The sequence below is a fragment of the Amblyomma maculatum genome, chromosome 10 (genome assembly GCF_055883805.1).
Source record: "Amblyomma maculatum isolate TAMU_Amacu chromosome 10, ASM5588380v1, whole genome shotgun sequence".
NCBI lineage: Eukaryota > Metazoa > Arthropoda > Arachnida > Ixodida > Ixodidae > Amblyomma > Amblyomma maculatum.
The window spans coordinates 37,216,050-37,240,791 of NC_139353.1; the positions used below are offsets into that span (position 1 = coordinate 37,216,050).

Sequence of the window (24,742 nt, forward strand, 5' to 3'; positions counted from 1 at the left end):
GCAGAGGGAAGTTACGCCACAGAAAACAGCGTGAAAGAAAAGTTATGAACAAGAAAGATGATGCAGGTATTCAGAGAGAGAGAGAGAGAGAGAGAGAGAGAGAGAGAGAGAGAGAGAGAGAGAGAGAGAGAGAGAGAGAGAGAGAGAGAGAATAGAATAGAGGGATACAGGCGAAGAAGTAAGAAAGAAAATACAGGAAGGGCAGTAAACAAATGGCTGAGTTTCCGTGGCGGTAATGCGCAATTGGGATGCATGTCCTGCACTATAGCTATTGCAGAATAGGGTCGGTGGACATAAAAGTCGCCGAAGCGAAGAATGCGGATGAACCCTCCTCCACTGGACAACCTTTCCCTCTCTATTGCCCCTTCTTGCCGCTATAAAGATGACCGCAGTGCAGCCGCGTCGGACATAAACGCTCCAAAAGGGGTTACAAAAGCTGCCCGGTCAGAATACGCTCTCATCTGTCCTTTCAAAGCTGTCCCCTATTTCATTCCCTTAATCTCTCCGAGAAACGAGCGCGCATAGAAACTTTTTCCGCGCTGAAAGAATGCGAGCGGTGGTGAAGTATCCGGCGAAAAAAAAAAACAAAAAAAAATACGGTTTCTCTGTTTGTATTAAGCTCATGCATTATCGACTGCTGTCGAGTCTCGAGATAAAAGCTTATGCTAATGATCATGTCCCGCTCCACATTCGGCGTGCTTCCTTTCTTACTTGTGTTTCTCAGCCACGAGAATACGAGGCCCTTATATAACGCCGACAATAAGTGCGTTGCTCTTTTGTTATCGCGAAGTATTCCTGTTTTCAAAGCTTAAAGAGTTCTGTAATTTTTCTGGTTTGGTTTATTTTATGACGTTAAGCGACAAACGGAACCTTCCTATGTTTGATAGCAGTAAATGACTGGATAGATGAGTCCATAAATTAATAATTGAATGAATGAAATGAAATGAATTTCAATTTCTCTGTAGACACGAAGCTGCCTACAGCACTATCTGCAGCATCTCTCGGAAACGGTTGCCTAATCCTGAAGCCTATGGAAAACGAACGCTACAGGATTCGGTGTCCAGGCAACAAAACCCCTTATCTGGGCACTGCATATCTAGGTCTGCTGAATGAGAAGTATAAGTAGTAAAATGTTCTTTTAAGCTCGTCTCTTTGCTCTCAGTATTAGTGACCACAAAAGAAAACATTTTTGTCATTGTAGTCATGAAAATAGAATTTAACTTAATAAATCCGGCTGAGCCTGAGACGTACCTATTACCTGCCTGCATACTATTTATATTCATCTCGCTGCCATATTTCATGCTTCGCATCACACCTTGCGCTGTAATGCCATCTACCTCTATGGAAACCTGGCGGTGATGTTTGCTGGGCATCACGTGTGGGGTCACGAGGGGCACTTCCAGTTTCAGCAAATATAGCATTAGGAGCCGAATATTGTAATTATCATTACGGCAATTCATTTGAATACTACTCTGCTATTAACAGTTGCTAACTGCGATGTAATGGTTGATGGCTAAACAAGCAGCCTCATTCGCCTGTTCGGTATCAGCGGCTCGAAGTCACCGGTAGCGAGGTAGCGAAAAAAAAAAAACAACAAAAAAATCTCAAGTTAATAGTAGCAAAATACGCCTACATTTAATTTTATTTGTAGATTTCAGTGCCTTCGCACCCTATTCTGAGCAGAGCATTGAAGGACCCTGCCCGAGCACAGAAAATATTCGCGAAAAAGAAACACAGAATCAATAGTGTATAGTTGAAATAAGACGCTAGGAAAAACAAAACACTTACTTTTTAACTGATGCAGTCCTCATCCTGATATTGAGCATAGTAGTCTTAAATGTTTTCGTCGCCCGTACAGTCTTGCTTTCAGTGAGCCTCACTTCACTTTTTTTTTTTTTGTTTTCGCTTCATGGGGTTTAACGTCCCAAAGTGACTCAGGCTATGAGAGACGCCGTGGTGGAGGACTCCGGAAATTTCGACCACCTGGGGTTCTTTAACGTGCACTGACATCGCACAGCACACGGGCGCCTTGCTTTAAGCCTTCATTGAAAAGCGGCCGCCGAGGCCGGGATTCGATCCCGCATCCTTGGGAACAGTAGTCGAGCGCCGTAACCTCTGTGCCACTCCGGCGGGGCTCAATTTCTTTTTCATCATCACTATTACCATCTGCTTACTCACAAATATTTCTTCGCAAAGACCTGCATTCTTCCCGGAACTAAAGAGCCGAGTCTGCCTACGTCTGAAATATCATCACGGTGAATTGAACTTGCACATTTATCCCCTAACAGGCAGGAAGTGGGCGTGGCCGCGCCTTCGCCACATTGCTACGAGTCGCGACGGCTGTCGTACCTCTCGTCCGATATTCGCATTGCTCGCAGGAGAGCTATCCCACCAGCGCCAAGATCTGCACCGGCGTTGAAAGAAAGCCATGTTTTGCCCTTATTCATCAGATGGGAGCTATTTCCACGCAATGTGCATTGCATTAGATATTAACAGCACTCTTGTTATTCGCCGAATGACTCCTGATCTTTTGGGATTCGATTTTGCTACCGGTAACAATATGCTTGTAGCCTACGCGATCGCAAAAAAAAAAAAAAAAAAGACGATAAAAAAAGAACTGCCGTGTTGGCCAGCAGTCCCTGCTCATTTGCAAAACATGCAGGCTGCAGTTTTTTATGACTAACAGATGGCATATCTTCTTGCGCGAGTAAGTGCTCGCACAGCGTACCGGAACCAAGAGAGCACCCAATATTTCGACTTCGGGTGCTTTCCCCACCATGCCGGGGGTGAAATCGGTGAGGGTTGGCGCACTACACAAGAAACGTCTTACAGCATGCTTCATATACCGACAGACCATTTTAAAAATATTAAATCACGCCCGTGCAGCCTTATCCATACAGTGGAGTGAAGTAGCATTTGAATGGAGTGATGTAAACACAGGATGTTTGGGACATTTCACTCGCTGCTATAGAAAACTTGACGGCTGTTCAGCTATCGTTTTTGTGTACCGTGCAACCTCGCTATGGCGATCACGCTTGCGCGCTCAAAGCGGCGTCACGCGATCGCCTCTGTACCACAAGCAAGCAACACGAATGCCAGACTTTATTTTCGCCGCGCGATCGCCGTTATCATCATGAGACACCCGGAAAATGTGGCACCTTTCCTTGCAAGCGAGCAGTACCGCAGCGGTTTAGAAACTTTTGACCAACACTGGGGTCCATGATGTCTGTGCAGGTGAAGTTAACGACAAAAATCTGGCGTTGGGAGAAGAGGGCATTTAAACGCCCTTACATGCGGTAAGTGAAAAGTATTGCTCTCTTGATGCTGGTCCGGTTGCGTGCCTACGCCCGCAGTTCTAATGTCTTTACACGCGGAGTTCGGTCAGAGTCGTGCTCAGACACATCTGGGCATGCAGTGGCGCCACCTACATTGCGCTGTTATGACGTCAGAGATTGCTACCATGACTGTGACTATTATTAACGTAGCTATCACTGACAATGAGTAAATTGAGTATGAGTAATGACTAACCATGGGTATAATGTAATCAAATCATAATTATCTAAATAGTTATAATTAATTTTTTTCATTATTATCGATCCCTGTATGCTTGACAAGTGCGAATGACGTTTTTTTCCGGTCACACTTTCTGGGCACACGAAGCGTGAGGCAATAAAAGCTTTCGCCTTAAAGTTGCTGCAAAGATGGACTTTTGAGTGTTTTTTTTTGCATATAGACCAACATTGCACTTTTAGTAACCAAAAAATTACTTACTAGACAGCCTTCTCAAATCATGTCGTCACCAACAACGTATAATAGTAAAGGTTTCTGCTGGTCCCAGTAACTTTATTATAACGGAATTATACTGCATTTGCTTTGTTTGGAGCCCTCATCTAGAGTAAAAGTAAATAAAGGCTCGTTGACAAGCGTGCGGCTCTCTGTAGAACTGGAATTATTTATTGTAAGCTGCCGGGTCCATATCATGTAAAAGATGGCTCATTTCCGTGGTTGTGGCCGCCTGAGGTCAGCTTAATTTCTGCCGAGGCCCTAAGTTGGAGGAGACACCTCTACGTTCGAAGAGAGGGCGTCTCAGGATACCTGCATATGAAATGAGGAAGTGTTTTGAGTATTCTAGCTCGTGAGGATGAAAATAAGGAACCCAGGGGCAAGATTCTCTGACCTCCGTGTTTTACACCCATTCTCCACTGCCTTTTGACGGCCAGGTACTAAAGCTAGGACTTTCAATTGTGCTACAATTACGTAATGTGGGATTGCCGCCGCTAAGGCAAAGCAAATTTAACGCTACTGCTCTGGTGGGCGTATTGCTCCTGACCCGGACTCCGCCTACAATGAACATGTGCTCGTTTAGTATTATTATTGTGGCATGTCTGTTGACTGGACCCGCAGCATATACACGGCTTCTTCAATTGTTTATTCACGAGTTCAACAGTCCTTTGTGAGTAATAATAGATGACGCCTATCAACACGTCTGTTTGTATGAGTGAAGCCCTGTTCTGGGTAGTATATGACTGGACGCAAGGGACTGGTTTTAGTTAGCACATCTGTGTTACTTTTATTTGACCAATGTGGTACAAAGCTCAAACACTATATATATAACTTGAGTTTGAATGGTGACTATCAGTTACGAGGATTTGGAGAAGGCCTAAATTGTTTCTTGGTTTTGCTACAAAGTGCCTTCCGCTGAATGTATCAAGGTAATTGGACGCACCTGCTTGAGCGAAGAACCGATGTGCATAAAATCAATTCTTTCGTTACCCATCTTATCTTTAAATATATAAAGGCCTGTCGTCTGGTCTCGGCCTTTGCCATATTGCGTCATTAAAAATGAAACAGACACCTGGTTTCAACGGGTGGGCTTTTCAACGATTCTTACTTTTGTAAATACTACTGCCTTTTTTTTTTCTCTCTCTGAAGACCTGTTCGCATTATCTTCAGGAGGGTCATCTTGCTGTTCTTACGCGTTTGCTTCGATTGTGTTCGGTGAAAGTTTGGGAACGAAATATATAATATTTAGTTCGCGAAAGTGTTTCGGATGTTTTTGCAGAATAAATAACAGGAGGATCACTAAAAAAACAAAACAAAAAAACTCAACGCTTGAATTATCTGCCGCTCCCGGTGTTCCTAGACGTACCGTCTTCCGCTTCACCGCACTGTTCACGGGCGTGTGGCTTCCCGACTTCTTGTAGCATGCATCTAATGTTATGTACGTTCAATGCAGAATTTTTAGCATCAAATTTTCTAGCCCTTTATTTCCCACCCTAGGAAAGCCCTTGCTGTGTAATGTTGCTTGAAATCGACTCCATTACTTCAGTGTGCGCAAGATCGCAAAATAAAAACATGAATAAAATGAATAATTGACCTGCTTCTCCTCGCGCCTTCGATGTAAGCAACCTCGATGTTTTTTCAATTAGTTTACGTTAGGCGTTGTACGCGTTTTTATTTTATTTTCTTTCATGATGCTCGTAACTCTGAATGTAAACAGGAGTAACTGGTTCAAATAATCTGGAATTTAGCGTACAAAGCGTACTCTTGCAAAGCACGCATTTCCAGTTTGTAGACTAAAGGACATCATTAAAGGTTTGGTTTTGTATATTCGATGTAACGTTCCAAAGCGAGTTAGACTATGAGGGACGCCTTACTGAAAGCAGCTTTTTTTAGATCAGTGGGTAGAGCGAACTGATATCAAGCACTATTATTAGTGTGCACTGCTTTAATGAGGATCAAAATGCCGCTCGTAAGATGTTGTTGCCTTAATTTTAGCAAATTAAGCCAGTGCTGAAGAAGGAGGACTTGAAGGGCGATAACACTGCGTGTGCACCGAACCGGCAGTTAATCAACACGCCCAGCTTAAAGTTGTGATTGTTGCCGTGTTACCGTTATAAGAAAAGAAACAGTACTTTCATCTTCGCGTTTAGCTTTGCAGGAAGTATCGATGCGAGTAAGTTTAAACTTCCCATATAAAAGTCCCAACAGACATCGAAATAACGTTAATCCGTCACAAGAATGGCTTTGACGTTTTTCTGCCTATTTTGTGTCATCGAACACGGTAGCTATAACAAGGAGCTGTTTACGGCCGCACCGACCTAAGAGATGGCAATATACGGTTGTTTACCAAAATACCAAAATAGCGCTTTACCACGGCTCAATATCTGCCCAGACAGAGCAAATTATATGTCCGCGCCGCAAATATGTATGCGCTCTACTTTCTCCTTCGTTGCTGGTCTATCTCGAGTATTATAACCCGCGTCAACGTAAAACTCTTCATTTCGGCAGCGCCTTTATCCATGGGGCTTGTTTTGAAATTTCGCGTCCCTACTCGCGACCACAATGGTAGCGATCTTCCGCACCAAGGGTGAATTGAGGTCTCAACAGCTTGCGTTGCCTGTACCCCCCCTCCCGCTCCCTTCCTCCATCTGCCTTTCCATATTGCCTTTGTAGTGCCTCGCTGTAAGGTCTGACAAAAGTTTCATTTTGCGCCCGCATTTTTGCTGCGCCACGTTTCTCAATATTGCGCGCTGTTCAAATAAAGTAGTCTAGCTTTGGGACCGGACTTGACTCGGCTTGACGTGACGCCTCTTTCGGAGAGTCCGGCTGCAGACTTATACCCGATATGCGACGTTTGCAGCCGGAAGCGAGAAGTTCATCCGCAAGAAAATGAAGCACGGTGAGAAGAAGAGTAATTCCTCGCAAATAAAATAAAACTAGAACAAAAGGAAATTATTGAACTGCGGCAGTCGAGTCGCTAAATGACAGGATAAGAAAGGAAAGAGGACTAACAAAGGCCAGCACGGACAAGGCACAAATTCGCTAAGCAAATTCGAAGAAGGTCGCTTCGTTCTTGGTATAGCTTGTCGTTGCTTCAGAGGCGTTCTCCTGGAAGGAAAAAGGAAGGGGGGGGGGGGGGGGAGCAGGAAGCAAGGAGGGTGGAGGCAGAATAATACCGTTCTCGGCGGGTTTCTTCGACCCACAGTTCGAGCTACCCCGAGGAATGCGCGCGGGCGTTCTTCTTTTGCCCCTTCTTTTTCTTCTGCTGGCGCAGCTGATGCAACACCGCCTATACTTGGCTGATGCCGCATACTTCTCGCGCCTCTTTCCACATCCCGTTCCACATTCGTTGCTTTGTGTTATATTTTTCCTTTCCTTTTCTGCTCCTTCTGACCTAGATGATCAGCATGCGGCATTCTCGCATTGTCACCCTCTGTGGACACACCCTTCGTTCTGCCTATATATACATGCAAGAGTATCGCTGCTGTAATTGGCTGTTTTTGTGATCATCTGTATTCAGTTTTTCTCCCTCTCTTTTTGTGTCTTTCTGCTCGTCGTAGTCTTTATCTATAGACGTCCTTCTTTCTGTTCGCCGGGGAAAAGAATGCTGTACGCGAATTTTGCTCACATTCGGCGCAATTTGCGTGAACGTTTGCTTGCGTTCCAGCCGGCTGCGGCTTTCAGAACTGCTGCTCTATGCGAAAATAACGGACGAATATCGCCCCTTTTACTTCCTCTCATGCGCGATCCGCTCCGCGCGTGTGTGTGCTTTTTGGAACGTTTTCTGTGCCGCTTTCTTAAGAAACGGAGGCCTCATATGCATGCAGGCTCTGAGAAGAATGGTTAGGAAGAAAGTTTCGGAACTATTTCTCAGACCCTGTTCGGAAATTCGCGAGTGTAGGCGCTTGCGTGAATAGATGTTTTTGCGCGGATAATATCTTTTCATTCTTCCTCGTGGAAGCCGCCTCCAATGCGAGCCTTTATTATTTTTTTTTAATGTGACCTGTTTGGGAAATGTAGCTTTGTGTAATGCAAAATTTAGTTTTTCAATGCACTTCTTAAGTTTCCACAGGTCTTCTTGAACGATCTTTTTGGGAATGCAATATTCAAAGCGCAATTCCGGTAGCATTTGAAGCAAAAACAAAATATTGTGGAAATATATAAGCTGGTAGGCTGATATAGATTCCTCGTTGCTTTTTTTAATGCGAAAGCCTTTATAGGCTTATGAGTGCAGACAGGATTTGTGCATCCGCTCAGGTTTTTAACCGTCATTTTCGAGGAATGAATTGATTGATGAGTAATAGAATAGTTGTATGAGATAGAGGGTGAAAAATGTGTTTGTGTGCAACATTTTGTTGAGCGGAGTAACCAGACAATTGATTAAAGCCAATTAAAGCCAGTTAGATGTCAACAAAGCCAAGGATGTCGATAGAGTCTGCGGTCGTCAAAACAGCCTCGGACGTCGACATTGTGCAAAATAGGTCAAATTGTGCAAAAAAAAAAAAAACGTAGAAAAGAAAAGGGAACAAAAAACAAAAAGAAAAAGAAAAGAGAAGCAAGCGAGTTAAAAAGCGACAAATAATTGCAAAGGGTCGCAAAAAAAGAGAGAACAAGCAAATGAGCGAAAACAGCTTGAAATAAATGCAAAAATTCGCAGGAAAGGATTTCGCCTTACCACGCTTAAGAGAGGTCTAAGTGCCGCCAACGAATTTTTACTTTCTCATTGGCCTTGGATAAATTTTGAGATTGCCACCTACGAAGCACTCAAGCGCCTCTTTATTTTCACAGATAAATGGCGATTTCTCAACTAGAATTTCGTTAACAAGCTCTTCTACAATGACTGAACCGCCCTTCTCATAATATGTAACAGCGTATACGTTGGATATAATTTAGGCGTTATTAGTTCTCGCTGTACTGAGCTATGAACCCTGAATTCGATTTCTCGAACGATGGTCTACAGTACCTTACAAGGGTGAAGGAACGGGCTAGTTGGTAAATCATCTTGGAAAGCAAAACAGCGCACTTCAAAATACAGACACAGAAAGGGAACAACAACACAGCGCTGTCCCTTTCTGTGTCTGTGTTTTGAAGTGCGCTGTTTTGCTTTCCAATGCCTACAATAGCTGGGCTTCTTCAGCTACAATATCTTTAATCATTTCACTCCTGATTGAAAACAACGGGGCCAGATTCATCAAGACCGAGCGAGGAACGTCGCGTTGCTATGTCGTGCGCCTTAAACGAACCGGTGTCTATATTTAGGCGCTGGCAACGTGCATGTGCAGGCAGTCTAATTCCACACTCCTGCTCTTAGTTCTCGCTTGCTTGCTCGTTGCGCACTCTTTAAGACGAGACAAAAAATAGGTAGCTTCGCCCCGGAAAAGAAATTGTCTGAAACAATGGTTTCTCGTGAAGCGGTTGGGCACTAATGAGGTCGGCAATTTGTCTCCTTTTATATACACTCGACTTTTTTTTTTTTTTTTTTTTAACCAGTTTGGACTGCCTCTTGCGCAGTACTCACTGCATAACGTAACCACATGCGCTGAAAATACGCGGGAGTTTCTCAATCAGGTGTGGGGTGTTCCTGCCGACGAGTGAAGTGCTCATTTAAGTTCATTAGACCTAGTGCGTTATATCCGCAGGGCATTTATGTTTTAGCTTTCTCAGTTTTCCCTCGCTCTCTCCCTCTCTCTTTCTGTGGACGCTATGTTTCATTTGTGTGCGATGCTTTTCGCTGCATTCTAGCGTGAAGCAATCTGCTGATTGAAAAAGTTGGACAATCTGACACGGAGAGCAGGTTCTTTCCCGCATGGCGAGATTATACCGGGCAAAGAACAGTTGATGAAAGGCAGAGGGGATTGTTCTAACTGGAGGCTAGTTTGATGCTCGAGAGTTTTTTTTTTTCTTTTTTTTTTTATTCAGCGCGTTACGAGTCCATCTGACTAATTGAAATGGCCCTCCTGCGTCGTTTCCAACGCGCGACCTCGCACACTTAAAAAACTGAATGCGTTTGCGGTGGTCAGCTCGTTTTCTCCTCGGAACTATTTCACCGACGTCGCCTTGTTAGAGTCCGCGGAGCTTTCAGCATGTTCGCCTGCGATTCGGGCGACATCCCTAACTTACTGGCTAGTGTGATCAGCAACAATAATCACTGTTCATTATTTCACTCAGAGACATTTCCTTTATTGTTTCTATAATGGCACTGTTAGTTATCCTTACGAGGACTGAAGCAACTTACTTCCCTAATGCTTAGAGAAGAGGGACCGCGCGAAACTCGTACACAATACCAGTAGCAAGTTTCAATCTCAATCGCAATTATAACCTGATACGTCTGTCTCTAGTGGTGGCCTATTAACTTCGTATTGATTAACTGATTTTTTAAGTGTGAATTGAATTCGCACAGAGCCATATATGACTCGTAAAGCGGCCTAGTTTGAGATGATGTGCAAGAGAGAGTGCAAAGAAAGTGTACGTGTACTGCAGAAGGCATACACTGCCGACCGCAGGCTGCGACTTTCGATCATTAGAGCTGCACCATAGTTTGCTAAATGAGCGTGTATCAAAACGTTGCCTGAGTTTCGTCGTTTAAAGCTAAAGACACCGTCGGTAGAATGGAGGCATCGAGGTAAGAGTGCCCACCTTTATTGCAGGACTAAGCTTGTTTTTCTTTTCGAAAGGCACGCTGGGGAAAAATTAAAGTTGTGCTGTATCGGTGAGTTTTGATGTTATAATTTCAAATGGGCTACTTTGTTTGAAAAGAAGCTTCCATACACCACCAAATTGCGAAACTGGGAAAGTCAGCTATTATCACTGCACGCCGTTTTCACAGTGTTGCTTCAGACGAGTGGCCATTCACACGTTGATCTTAGGTTCTGTATTTAGAATACCCTTATATCCGCATCTTACAGCCGGTTGACAACATAGTCCCCGACGCACATAATGTCGTCGTCAGTGACGCCAGTCTCAATCGAATGACCTGGAGTCGGACCTCACCTATTCTCGGATGATAACGGTGTCCCACTTTCCCTTGTTAAGAGATCAAGTTTTGCTACTTGATAAAGGCTTACTGGAATCATTTTCCTAATAATTTAAAAACACAAACACCATATCTAAGACAAATACAACAGACGGCCGAAAAGAACATAGCGGTTGTTATTGTGTGCTGCCTTAAATATAGTGTCTGCATTTTTAAACCCCCGAAGAATCATTCCAGAAAAAACTCTGAATCTCCGGCGACAAATACATATTTGGTTTCCGAATGAACGCTGATGGGGGCATAAAGTGCCGACCTATATTTATTGGAGTTTGTTGATAGGTGAAGCAGCCGTTTGGACTCGCAAGCATCAGGCTGACTTTAGCCATTCTCGGCCCGCTTGTTTGCCCACTGAAGCTTTATCGCGGCTTCGCACGTAAAAACGAGGCGGTCTGTGTTTCTCAAAAGCACAGGCTGCGCTGAATTCAAAGTGTGCTGTTTCGTCACGAGAGAGCTGTCGGCGCTCACTGTACTGCCGCAGCCGCCACAAGACTTTGCCTGGGTTGCAACGATATTAGCGTCTCGAACAGGCGCTCGCATCAGGCAGCCTCCGTTTAAGAATTCCTTCGCGAAGCGCTACTTTTGGTAGTGGCGCGTTCAGCAAATGTCGCGGAAGCTGATTAGACCGCGCTGTCCGTAAGTCTCGCGGGATATTGGCATGAGCGTTTGCAGATGTCCCTTTCATTTATAAACAACTAGTGAGACGAGGAGTAAATCTCCTCGTTTATTCGTGGACATCGGAGATCTGATCGCTTATGGTATATTGTTTATTGATCTCTTTTCTGAAACGCTTTGCAGAATCAGTAAAAGACAGCTTGGGAGAGATGTCTCAGAGCTCTGTTTTACGACGAAATAGGGAATAAGTGATTGTGACGAAGCCGGGAAATTAAAAACAAGACACGGTTTTTCTGATGTATTGATGTTAGTAATGTATGGCGATGCTCAAGTAACACAACTGAGCAAGTGGGACGGGGCACTGGGCAGGTGTACCTATATTTGCCACTTAAGAACTAATAAATATCGAAGAGAATGTGTTCTGTTTGCTGCTATTAAATGCGAGCCAAACAGTAAGAACTGCTTTATGCGAGTAAGAAGTAAAATAGTTTTTAAACACGGTTTTCGGAAATGGAATAAACTTTAAATTAAAAACAATTTTAGCCGGCCCTTGTGGCCAAAAGGTCGGTATCCGGCTGATACACGCTGACATGACCGACTTATTGTATTACTTGCTCCCTGCAGCTATTAAGCATGCATTTCGCGAGCTTCTTAAAACGATATAGCTCTGCTCTTTCAGGTAGGAATCCGGAGTTCACGTGGCTCCTTAGGGATGACCTTCAGGCTGAGTCAAACTCAGACTCAGACTGTGAGCCACAAGTCTCGTCCAGTATGTTATGCTATGGCAAACTAATATATGACCAAACTGACCACTAGGGCATGGTCTTTGACCTTCACCTTGAATTGTGAGTGACTGTTAGTAACGTCAGAAGTCGTGCGATAGGTGCTCGATAAGCTCAGCGGAGCACGCGTTATTAGAGAGATTTAGCACACTGTGATCCGCGATCCGCTACCTTGATCCGCCACCGCGTGTTCCACTGCGCATGCCCAGATTAATTTGATGCCGATAGATGGCGCCACATACTAGATGTCGGCTCATAGACCTGCCGAATTGGAACCAATCAGCTTGTATGCCCCGCCCACGAGCGGTAGAGGGTCACGGTGGCGGATCGCGGATCACGGTATGCTAAATCTCTCTATTAGCAAAATCAAGCGGAGCACAGCTATCTCTCGTGAAACCTAACTTAAAAACTGGCAATTTTAGAGCAGAGCTCCTACGCCCCCATTCGGTGGTTGAGCCGCGTTGCCTTTGGTGGCATTGCCGCGTAACTGAGCGAAATAAAGGCACGAACTACGAGCCAATAGAATTTTCTGAGAAGAAAAGAAAGAAGAGGCTCTAACTCTGCGCAGCTAGTTCGTGCCTCGTATTTCTCTTTTGGGAAATTCTGTTTGTCTCGTTAGAAATTTAGAGTGCTTTGTAACTCCAAGTACATGCATACAAGCATCTCTCGACTTATTTGCCTCAATATATCGCAAAAACGTTTAAATAGATTTACTCAAATTTCGAAGGCACTATCGTAATCCTTCTGAGAAAATTTGCAACTATTTTCCAGCAGCACCTAATAAATTATCAGTAACATAATAAAATTTTCACACAGTTGACGTAATAGTTTCTCATTGTTCATACTGCGAGAGTGGTTGATTAACACGTTTTTGCAATATTTCATTCACATTTTCAGCAGTTAAAATGATGTAATCACTTTGATTTCGGGACCTCTAGAGCATCTTATTGTTTGCCGTAGCACATTATCCACCTCAGGGCCCTTGGCCGATATTGTGTGGAAGAAGGGGAAGAAGACTAGCTTTATAGCCTTGAGAGCGTGGCACATCGACTGCCTCTCTATGGCTTGCCAGGGGGCAAACGAATGTAGTTCCCTTGTGAAACGCCGACGCTCCATACTGGCCGGTGCCCGTACAACCTGCTCGCTAGATTTCCAACCTGGTCGAGATTCGCCTGCTGCAGTGCCCAAGAAGCCTTCGGTGAGCTCCACCGACGCTCCTCGAAATCGATCAGCGTACTGCCTAATTGACGATGGCGTCGCTATTTCGGAAACTTCGCACGCTTCACATGAGCACATCGTCTTAGTTCCAGCCACAGATTACACCGGCGAGATGTCTTTGGAGAGTGATGTTCGCGCCTCCAGGCAGGCGGAGTGGATGATTGCCGATGACATGGCAGCCGTGTTCGGCAGCGGCCGCTTTCAGCTGGAGGCGCTCTTGTGCGCCGCGGGCGCCTACTTCGTCATGCTCTGCCACAACCTTCTGCATGGCATTCTGGCACCCCACGTTGACCACTGGTGCCGCCCTACAGCAGAGTACGCCAACCTGACGCCGGCACAATGGCGCGCCATCAGCGAGCCGTTGGACGACCAGGACCAGCCTCGGCGCTGCGAGCGCTTCGTGCCTCCACTCTCCGTCATGACACGCAACCGGTCCAGGCTGCCTTGCGATGGCCTGAACTACGACGTCTCGGAGCATGGCTCAACCATAGTGAGCGAATGGAATCTCGTGTGCGACCGCCGCTGGCTGGTGCCTGCCTCGTTCGTTTTCTACATGGTCGGCGCGATGCTGGGCACTCTCGCTGTTGGCCACATGGCAGACAAGGTGGGCCGTAGACCTGCCGTTCTGGTAGCTGTTTTCGGTTTGCTGAGCTGTGGCTTGGGAGTTTGCTTCGCGAACACGTTCGTGGAATTCATGCTGCTTCGATTTGCTGTGTCGGCGTCCGTGTGCGGCGTCCAGGCGACCACCTACGTACTTCTCTTCGAGGTTACCGCTCGGCCAAGCCGGGCTCTGTACTGCTGCCTGGTGACCGGAGTGGGGATGGCCATCAGCCCTCTTTGCATTTACGCTCTGGGCGCGTTAAGCCGCAGCTGGGTGGCAACGCAAGCTATCATCATGGTGCCCACGTCTCTGCTGAGTGTCGCGGTCATCTACACGACCGAAGAATCACCACGCTGGCTTCTGGCCACCTATGACATGAAACGCGCCGAACGAGTAGTGCTCCGAGCCGCTAGAATCAATCGAGTGGACGCCGGCACCGCCTTGAAAATTTGGACAGCGTTGACAGGCCAGGCGCTTCAAGGCCCTGCGCCCTCCAAGAAGGACATAACCATGCCGGACCACCGAGGTTACGACTGTCTGATGCGCTCAGCTTTACTAAGGCCTGTCGTCGTCGTTCTGTACTGGTGCTGGTTTGTCGCGATCCTCTCGTACTATTGTCACGTACTGCTGCGGAGAAATTTCGGAGGCGTTGACCTACCTTTGAGTTGTGGCGTCGCTGTGATCCAGGTGCCGGCGTCGGTGGTCACCTACAGGTCGATGCGCCGGCTTGGACGCAGGTCCACTCTTTGGTTACTCCTCTGCCTTCTGAGCCTCGTCTCTGGCGGGGGTGCTGTCATGCTCTCCGTGCGAGGTCACCGGTATCCAGGCGGCATCTTTCTGTACGGGTTGACCGGAATCCTGCTCAACCAGTTCGTCATGCTCCTGTTCACGTACAGCGTCGAGGTATTCCCCACAGCCAGTCGGAGCTTGGCCGTGTGCGTAGCGAACTTTTGGGGAAGGCTTGGAGCCGCGTCGGCACCGGCGCTGAGCGGACTGTTAGACGTCGCTGGGCTGCAGAATGGAGCCGTTCGCGAGATGGCTCTGATAAGCCTAATGACGGCCGTAACCGGTTTTGGGGCACTTTCTCTGCCCGAATCTAAGTCGCGTGTTGTGCTGGACACGCTGGAGGAAGAGTTGCATACTCTGAAGCAGGCTCAGCATCCCGAGCCTGCCACAAAATGAAAGCTTTGTGTTCGACTAATGTGCACAATATGTAAAACAACGCGTATATTTTGGTGCTGTAAAATAATAATTTTTCATTTAAATTAACCTTTATTGAAAAATAATCTGTTTTGTGCTGTGCAGCTGACTTTATTCAGTTGCACACATACTTGCTGATACTTTTTATTAGTTGTTTGTTACTTTTTTCATCATGGCCAAACAAAGCACAGTTGTGGAACTGAATGTTTAAGCTTTGAAAGAGTTTGCTGAAGTTCATTGGTGTTTTCTTATTTTTTAAGGCTGGTGGCCATGGCACAGATCTGTCTATATCTGCTCGTTTACTCGCTTGGAAGCGTTGAACTGCCAAAATTCCCCATATTTATTTTCATATAGCCACTGATACTCGTCCGTTCATCTGTAGTAGGCAGTTCGCATGGCGAATAAAGGCACCTGATTTTCTGGGAGCTTAGGAAATGCTTCCATGCTCCTCATTTCTCACTTGCCTAATTGTTTACAGAACAAGAGGCTACAGATGTGCCTGCCAATTACTCTTTTCAGACTTTTCTCTTTTCACATTTTCCCAACCCTTGCTGCTCCAAGGCTACAAGATTATCGGGGCTAGATTAGGCGAAGCACTTGAACAAAGCATGGACTTACAATGGGCAATGGCATGGTATGATACGCCTTTCGATGAGTCTTTAGAACACCATGTAATAAGGGGATGGAAGTTAGTAAGCCGTCTGGCTGTGCTTTCATTTTACGTCTCGTTAATTTTGCATCTTTGAAACTGCAGCAGGGAAGATCAATCAGCCAGCGCCAGTATCGCTACAATTCGGTCTCTGTCATAGAGATAAAGGTGACAAAAATCAACTCTTCTTACGAAGGTACAGCACAGCAGCAAGTAAACGTGCGCATGTGTGCTCCAAAGTCTAATCTATTGGTTTGTACACAGAGTGTGAATTAAATCGATTATAGTTAATCGATTAATTTTAATGGCATACACATTATGTTTCCGTCAATGTGCGTACAATAATTGTCAACGCTATTAATGACTAATTGGCACCTGTAAGCGCATAAAAATTAAGCGGACGATCAAGCTTCCCCTTGAGTTTCGCCATTAACACCACCTGTTCATTGCGCAAGTTTTCTTTGTAATGAGTAATGCCACAGCTGTTCAATAGCATACAGTCTTACTGCAAAGCATGCACCAGGTGCAACTTTGTACTGCTTCTGGGCCATCCGTACTGCGGCAGCGCAGTACGATCACGAGTTTTCCTGTGGGCGCTGCATGCTGGCGCTACGCAAAACAAGCGGAAATGCATACATTTTTACTTGCTTAATTATTAGTGCCATAACTTTCTTTGCTAATGACACAGCTTTTCATTAACATACAGTGTACAGCAAAACATGCATTAAGCTCGTTTACTGAGAAGAAGCAAACGGACCTTTTGTTTTCAGGTTCCGTGCTCGCTTCCTGTATGTAGAGCCAGAGTTTGATTTCCCGAACATTTGAAATAATTTTATTTCTTTGCTTTCTTGCATGTTGCCGCGTTACAACAGCGGAGAGCAACAACACTGCCGACACCGACGTTTCCGTGAGATGGCGCCATTAATGCTATTTACGCTAGGCGACAGCGCCTTTAACACAGCATATACACAGAACGAGCTCATAGCAAAACAGGACGCGGAATTGGAAATGATTTCGCACTTCGGTACGTAAGGAGATTTAAGATCATCACTGTGATTTTTTTCAGCGCCTTATCTCAAATGTTCGTTTTCTTATTTACGTTTTTTAAATTGATGGCTGCTGATAACAGTGCTTGTGATTTATTTTCTGATAACGGTCAAGCGTATTCGGTGTCATCGCCTCCCAAAGGTTGTTTGCAGCTATAACTTGCTCCAACAAATGGTTTCAATTCGTGGCCACCTTTACTTCACGTCGCCTATGGCTGCGACTGTCGTAACTACTGGTGGCAACATATTACACGTCAGCCTGTGTGCCCGACAGACGAGGGCCCTCGCTGGAGCAGCGATCGCTGAGGTCGGCCGTTGCTGCGCTCTCTAGAATCGCTCTCGTCGAAAGCTCGGTGAGCTCGACCATTACCATTACTGTAAGCATTTGCCATGTTCTGCGCTGCGGATTCTACTAAACCATGGATCGACTTAATCGTTTCGTGCCACAGTGCCCTTCTCTGCCATCCTTCTCCTAAACGCGCCAAACTCGTCGAATTGGGCGAGAAAACCGTTGTGCGCCTCCTCCTTCTCCTCCTCCTCAATCCAGAAAGATAACTACACATTTTTTTTTTTCAGCATAGGAGAGTGACATTGGTTTAAACGCGCTCAGAGATGCGTGTGCGGCTTCTTGCGCAAGCACACACACGCGCGCACGGGAACGAACGAACGAACGTGGGGACACATAACTGGTGCGGCGCCTCAACTCCGTTCGGCCATAATTAATAACTCGAGCGCGCCCTACCTATAATTGAGGCATCGTCGTTTGCCTGTATGGTTTATTCATTCCTCTCCTTTTCCAGGACCTTCGGGTACCCGCTCAGCTCGCAGCGATTGACCTCATTCCCTCGCTTCCTGGAAGATCTCCGCCTCCCTCCCTATGCCTCACTTTTCCCGCACTTTTTCCCCTAAAAGTTTGGCGCAGCGCTCGAGGCTGCGCCAGCCGTGACTGATCCTGCGACGAACACCAAAGACGCGCGTTGCGCAATCCCTGCTCGTAAATTCCCCGTTTTCCGCTCGCTCTTTTCACCATGCATGGGTGCAATCTTTTTCTCCGTCACTGTTGGCACCAGCGCTGGCCTCTGTAGCACAACTTTCACAGCCAAAACACTCGCTACGGCGTTAGAATTAAGCCGTGCCTACTTAATCACCAGCAGGTTCTTGATAGTTTTGCAAGCTTCCTCAAATAGAAACAGGCTGTTCCAATACTAACCGCCTCTTCTGCTTCTCTCAAGGAACCACTCCACATTGCATGCGTGCCGCACAGGTGGTGTTTTAATTAAGCGACGTAGATCCCCACTCCTCTCTAGAAGCGTCGCATTCCTTCGCGCAAACAATTTGTGACAGCCGGCGTTTAGCACCTTCTGCGTGCAGCGTACGTGCAGAGCCGGCGACGTGTCCCGTAATGGCATCCCAGGACAAATTCGCAATGCCGGGTGATTACTTTAGCCCATGCCGAACCTGCTATCTCGCATGCCACTACGTGCTCCGAACGACGCGTTTACGTCGCCGTTAGCGTACAATACTTGGTGGCGATGGTGGCTTCTACAGAGACGCAGTGGTTAATTTTATCCGCTAGTATACTGCTTAAATGTTTTCCGCCATGCTTTCTCATCACTCTGGTGAGTTCGCAGGTTCGCATATTTTTCGCCTCATATTATTGTCGGATACATGTTAAATATGCAGTAACCGCCACTCAAAATTCCTCCAGGACATAACTCTGTGCGCTTTTAAAAGTTAAAAGCGAGGTAGCTGTGTACTGTGCGATGTCAGTGCAAGTCAAAGATCAGTAGTACTTGCAAGCGGGCTAGTTGGCTATACGACTCCGACGACCTCTGGCGCTACATGGTTATACACAAGCACAACACACACACACACAAGAGAATTAAGCCAAGACGTACACACAGATGATGCTTACTTTTTATTATTGTAACCCCACGGTTTTTGTGATGCATTAATCTTCTTCGTACCACAAAAACATGCAGTTGGTAGCGAGCGCATCATCTGTGTGAACGTCTTGGCTTAATTCTCTTGTGTGTGTGTGTTGTGTTTGTGTATAACCATGCAGCGCCAGAGGTCGTCGGGGACACGCCAAGGAACCCCAGTGGGTTGAAATTTCCGGAGTCCTCCACTACGGCGCCTCTCATAGCCCGAGTCGCTTTTGGGACGTTAAACCCACAGATCAAACCACAAACCAAATCAAACCTTAGCGGTAGACCAGATTACAAGCTCAAGAATTACGTTGCCTGAGTCTTCTTTGGTAGGGTGAAGTTTCAAAAAGTGATTTCGCTCACCGTTCAGCGGAGCAATACACACGTCGCGTACCGTGACCCATATATAGTTCTTAACTGGTATTCTTTTTAGGTGGTGCCCTACCATAAGAATATTCAGAGGTTCGCAAATACTAATCCAATGCCGCAAATTGAGCGCTGACAGGAGACCACAAACATTTGCTCTCAAGATTATAGTAAGCAACTCACAGCGGCGGACGATAACGTAACGGCCACTAAAAAAAATCACACGCTGACAAGCCCAAGGCGTTATCGAGAAAGACCCGCTTAACACAACTCGCCCAGAAGGCACCTTGGTTGCAACCAATTGCGCCGATCGTACCATAAATGCGGGGAAAAAGTGTCTTATACGACCATATGTTTATAGGAAAGCTGAAAGGCTTTTATGAGGATATCCCGATATACACTCATTAGAATATATGAAACTTGTACATGAAATGATTTCGTGCCACCGTTTAAAATTATGACGTATTATGCAGTTAAAATCGCGATAATCCTCCCGATTCTCATCAAAGCATTGTGGCAGTTTGGTAAAACTAGATGATGACGTCATTATCGGTGACACATCGAATTGCAACACCTTTCGCCCAATCCGGCCTTTTTATGTGTCGCCCGATGCCGCTAACAATTAACTTCGTGGGCGTTGGTCTGCGTCCTCAGAGCATATATTTCTGCCATAGAGATGCATCACCTCTACAGATGACGTCATCATTGGTGTCCTGACTTGTTACCGTATACTGCGGAGAAGCCTGATTGCCGAAATAGGTTTATTCAGCGATTAGGTCGTCAATTTAAATGCTAGCGCAAACCAGCTTGGCTTGATTTAACCTTAGCCTTCACACATTCGGCGCATTTAATTTTGTCGAACTCTGAAACCGCTTCAGTTGCCCTTTAAGAAACATGTAGTGAGCATAAAAATTAAAATTCAGATAATTTTAGCTACAATTCTAATATCATGCGAACGCAGTATTGTTAATTGATTAGTTATATTGAGTTTTTTATTATGTTGAAGGCCGGATTGGGCGAAAGTTGTTGCATTTTTTTTATGTTGGCTACATTTCAATGAGACGCATTATTGTCACCAATTAAACCTCTGCCTTTATTGCTTGGCGGCGCGCCTGCAGCGCCATACTGTGGGACCTAGCGCTGCCTTGGCATCAAATATCGGAGTCGATTTAACTCTTACCGTTGGTGTCAAATGGCATGGTCCAGGTCAAAGGTGAAGCCCTGGCTGACCCTGGTCATAGATATTATCTACAGGTGCAGTTCAATGATTACGCTTGATTAACTGGTAAAGCATAGGCGGCTGTTGCTACGCACGGGCACCGCTCCACAAGCAGAACAGCACTAAGCCTCAGACTAGTGCTTTTGCAATAGGAGGCGAAAGCGATACTTCGAGGTTTGGCTAGTTTTTCTATAGTCTTTCCCAAATTATTTGAGATTCGCGTCTTTAGTTTTCATATGCACCTCGTCGTAGTCTCTAGTTGAGAGAGTGCGACTGTCGCCAGCTGCCTACCTTTGTAGAGCGTTTTGCACCCGAATTCGGTGCGCTAATGTCAAGGCCTGGCGCAGCGCACAAGCCCATACCGTCGTCTCGCTTTCATTATTCTCCTTTCGCAGCCTCCTGCCTAAGCCCCGATAACCTTCTTCCAATTCTCCGCTCCTACATCCTGCCCTCCCCATATGCCTATCAGCTCTAATTAATGCGCGCAAACGCTATTCCGCGATTGCGATTCCTATAATTGCGTTCGCCGTGCAAGAAACGATGCCTTCCGCTCCGTCCCGCTTGCCTACGACACCGTTTCCCCAACCTTGTGTTCGGCTTTGTGTGTGCGCAGAGGATCGGTCGACTGTGAGCAACGGTTCGTGAGCGAGCGAGGACTCTAATCTCGTCTCGTCGAGGGACAGACAGGATGCTGTGATAGGAATGCCGAGTTACGCAAATCTTGCGTCACGGCCCTGATGCCTGCAACTGCAGACAGTGCGTTTACAGTTATTTTGCCTCGCTCAGGGATACACAATCCCTCTCCGTGGCGCCCGGACGAGGCACGGCATTTGGGTAGAGCCTACTGAATGCTTAGCGAAAGCAGCCCCTCTTACCAACGCATACGTACCGCTTCATCTTGCAATCGCTAGCCGGACGGACGCCATCCTATACGATCGTGGGCGCGAGATTGCCGCTTTAATCGCTATTTACTGGACTTTCACAAACAAACAATATTGTGCCCAGGCTTGGATGTGGGTGATAAAGCGCTGATGAATTAATTGTCTTTGTCTTTCTATGCATGATAGAGATGGACAATTAAGCGGATGGAGGAAATGGCGAGTGATGGCGGAATTCTTAAGCGAGTCGGACAATGGGGCAGTTGGCCAAAGCCTCGCAAACGAGGTTTGCCGGCTTCCTAAGGGTTAATCTTTGTTTGCTTTGTTTGATACTTGCGTCGGGGCTTTGTTGTTTGCGCTGTTTTGTCGATGAAAGGAGCCGATGATACAGGGAATGCGAAGACAGCCTTCGTGCAGAAATTTCATTTACCTTACTCGGTACTCCATTCATTGCAGAGTTTTGTTATTCTTTCTTCGGGGTCGCAGTCTCATTATTCGTCGACAGATGAAGATAGGCTTCTCTCGATGACTCAAAAATTGCCAACTGTAAGAGTCGACAGACAGTACCTGCAATGCAGATTACTGGGCAGGCGAAAACAGTCGCTCGGCCGTAATTACAAACATTTGACTTTTTTGCCCTGCGCGCTTAGAATGAAGATGAGGTGTACGTGCCGTTGTACTTTGGTAATGTTCTCCGTCATAGCAACATGGAATGTAAGATCTATGACGCAAGGTAAACTGGATATCGTCAAGCGAGAAATGGACAGATTGAACATTGATATCTTGGGTATCAGCGAGCTCAAGTGGACCGGAATGGGAGAATTTAACTCCGGCGACCATTATGTCCTTTATTGTGGGCACGAATCCAAGAGAAGGAATGGGGTCGCTCTCATAGTAAACAGAAGAATGGGCAAAGCAGTGCTAGGGTACAACCCCAAAAACGACCGAATGATTTCACTTCGGATCCAAGGTCACCCTTTCAACCTAACAGTTATCCAAGTCTATGCACCGACCACTGCTGCTGAAGAAGCTGACGTTGAGAGATTTTATGCGGACCTACAATGCCGTTTAGACCGCACCCCATCATCAGACGTCGTTTTTCTCATAGGCGACTGGAATGCTAAGGTCGGGAGTGAAGAAATATCCGGAATTACAGGCAAGTTCGGTCTTGGTGAGCCAAATGAAGCTGGGCAGAGGCTAGTAGAGTTCTGTCAAGAAAACAACCTGACCATAGCGAATACTCATTTTCAACAGCACAAGAGGCGCCTGTACACATGGATTTCACCGGACGGTCTGTACAGGAATCAGATCGATTATATTATTTGCCGGCAGAGATGGAGAAGCGCTATACAAGCAGTAAAAACAAGGCCTGGGGCCGATTGTGGCACCGATCATCAGCTTCTTGTTGCCAAAATTAAGCTTCGATTGAGGAAAACGCAGAAAACTAGAAGGCCTTTCAGGTATGATCTGGATCAGATTCCATTAGAATATGCTGTGGAAGTGAGCAATCGATTCAAGAATTAGATCTAGAAGACAAAGAGCCCGAAGAGATGTGGACTGATGTTCGTGATATAATACAAGAAGTTGCTACTAAGGTAGTTCCAAAGCAAAAGAAATGCAAAAAAGCAAACTGGTTATCTGAAGAGGCTTTGCAAATAGCTGAGGAAAGGAGAATGGCAAAAGGTATGGGGGAAAGAGAAAGATACAAGGTTCTCAATGCGGATTTTCAGAAAATAGCAAGGAGAGATAAGAATGCCTTCTTGAACGTACAGTGTCAAGCAGTTGAGGACAACAGCCAATTAAGGAACACAAGAGCTCTGTATAAGACAATCAAAGATATCAAAGGAAGCTTCTGTGCTAAGCTGGGCGTGATAAAGGACAAACGAGGCAAGGACCTCACTGAAGCCTCAGAGATAAAGAAGAGGTGGCAGGAATACACAGAAGAACTGTACAAGAAGGACCCGGATGTGCAAACCCAACATAGGAAGGTTGTGATTACTGATCTCGAGCCGGGCATCCTGAAGAGTGAAATTGAATGGGCCTTAGCCAGCCTTGCTAAGAACAAAGCTAGCGGAATTGATGGTATTCCAGCTGAGTTGCTTCAAAACCTCAACCACGACGCTGTTAACACACTGCATACATTATGTCAAAAGATTTGGACAACCCTGCAGTGGCCACAGGATTGGAGGAGGTCAGTTTACATCCCCATTCCAAAGAAAGGCAGTGCCAAAGATTGTTCCAACTACCGCACGATCGCGCTTATTTCGCATGCTAGCAAGGTGATGTTAAAAATCCTGCAAGGTAGGCTGCAGCAGTATGTGGATCGGGAGCTTCCGGACGTGCAAGCTGGGTTTCGCAAGGGCAGAGGAACTAGAGACCAAATTGCCAACCTTCGCTGGATCATGGAAAAAGCAAGAGAGTTCCAGAAACCCATTTACTTCTGCTTTATTGATTATGCGAAAGCGTTTGACTGCGTAGATCACAGCAGATTGTGGCAAGCTCTCCAAGAGATGGGAGTTCCAATTCACCTCATCTGTCTCCTCAGGAACCTTTATGAAGGGCAAGAGGCCACAGTCAGAACTGGGCATGGTCTTACTGATTGGTTTCCGATTGAGAAAGGGGTGAGGCAAGGCTGCATACTGTCGCCCTGCCTATTTAACCTATATGCAGAGTGCATCATGAGGAAGGCCGGTCTGGACGAGTCTTCAGCTGGAGTGAAGATCGCTGGAAAACGCATCAACAACCTTAGATATGCGGATGATACCACTTTAATGGCAGAAAGTGAATTGGATCTCAAGAGACTTCTGATGCGCGTACAAGAAGAGAGTGAGAAGTTTGGGCTTAAACTGAACATTAAAAAGACGAAGATCATGGCGTCTTGCCCTATCAAGTCCTGGAGCATCAATGGACAAGAAGTGGAAGCTGTGACAGATTTTCTGTTCTTGGGCGCCAAGATTACCTCGGAAGGAGACTGCAGCCATGAAATTAGGAGACGCCTGCTTCTGGGAAAGAGAGCAATGGTTAGCCTTGACCGCCTAGTAAAGAGCAGATACATTAGTCTGCCAACCAAGATCCGTATTACCCGTGCTATGGTCTTTCCAGTTGTGATGTATGGATGCGAGAGTTGGACTGTGAAAAAGGCTGACCGCCGAAGAATTGACGCGTTTGAATTGTGGTGCTGGCGAAGACGCTTAAGAGTTCCTTGGACTGCCAGAAGATCAAATCAGTCGATATTGTCGACCATAAACCCTGACTGCTCATTGGAGGGTCAAATTCTAAAGTTAAAGCTCAGCTACTTTGGTCATCTGATGAGAAGAGAGGAGTCGCTGGAGAAAGATTTGATGTTGGGAAAGGTTGAGGGTCGCCGGAGAAGGGGTAGGCAGCGAACGCGATGGTTAGATGGCATTCTCGAGGCATTGCAGATGAA

At 46.1% G+C, this 24,742-nt stretch overlaps 2 protein-coding genes across 2 annotated transcripts in view; both read left to right on the plus strand.

The window, feature by feature from the left end:
- LOC146176183 (A-type potassium channel modulatory protein KCNIP1-like) overlaps nt 1-24,742 on the plus strand; it is a 136,908-nt gene that overhangs the window by 99,726 nt on the left and 12,440 nt on the right. The gene's annotated exons all lie outside the window — the stretch shown is intronic.
- LOC146176184 (solute carrier family 22 member 16-like) lies at nt 13,550-15,211 on the plus strand. Its single transcript, XM_084580727.1, has one exon. It carries the CDS (start codon nt 13,586-13,588, stop codon nt 15,209-15,211), a length of 1,626 nt encoding a protein of 541 aa, XP_084436853.1. The 5' UTR covers nt 13,550-13,585.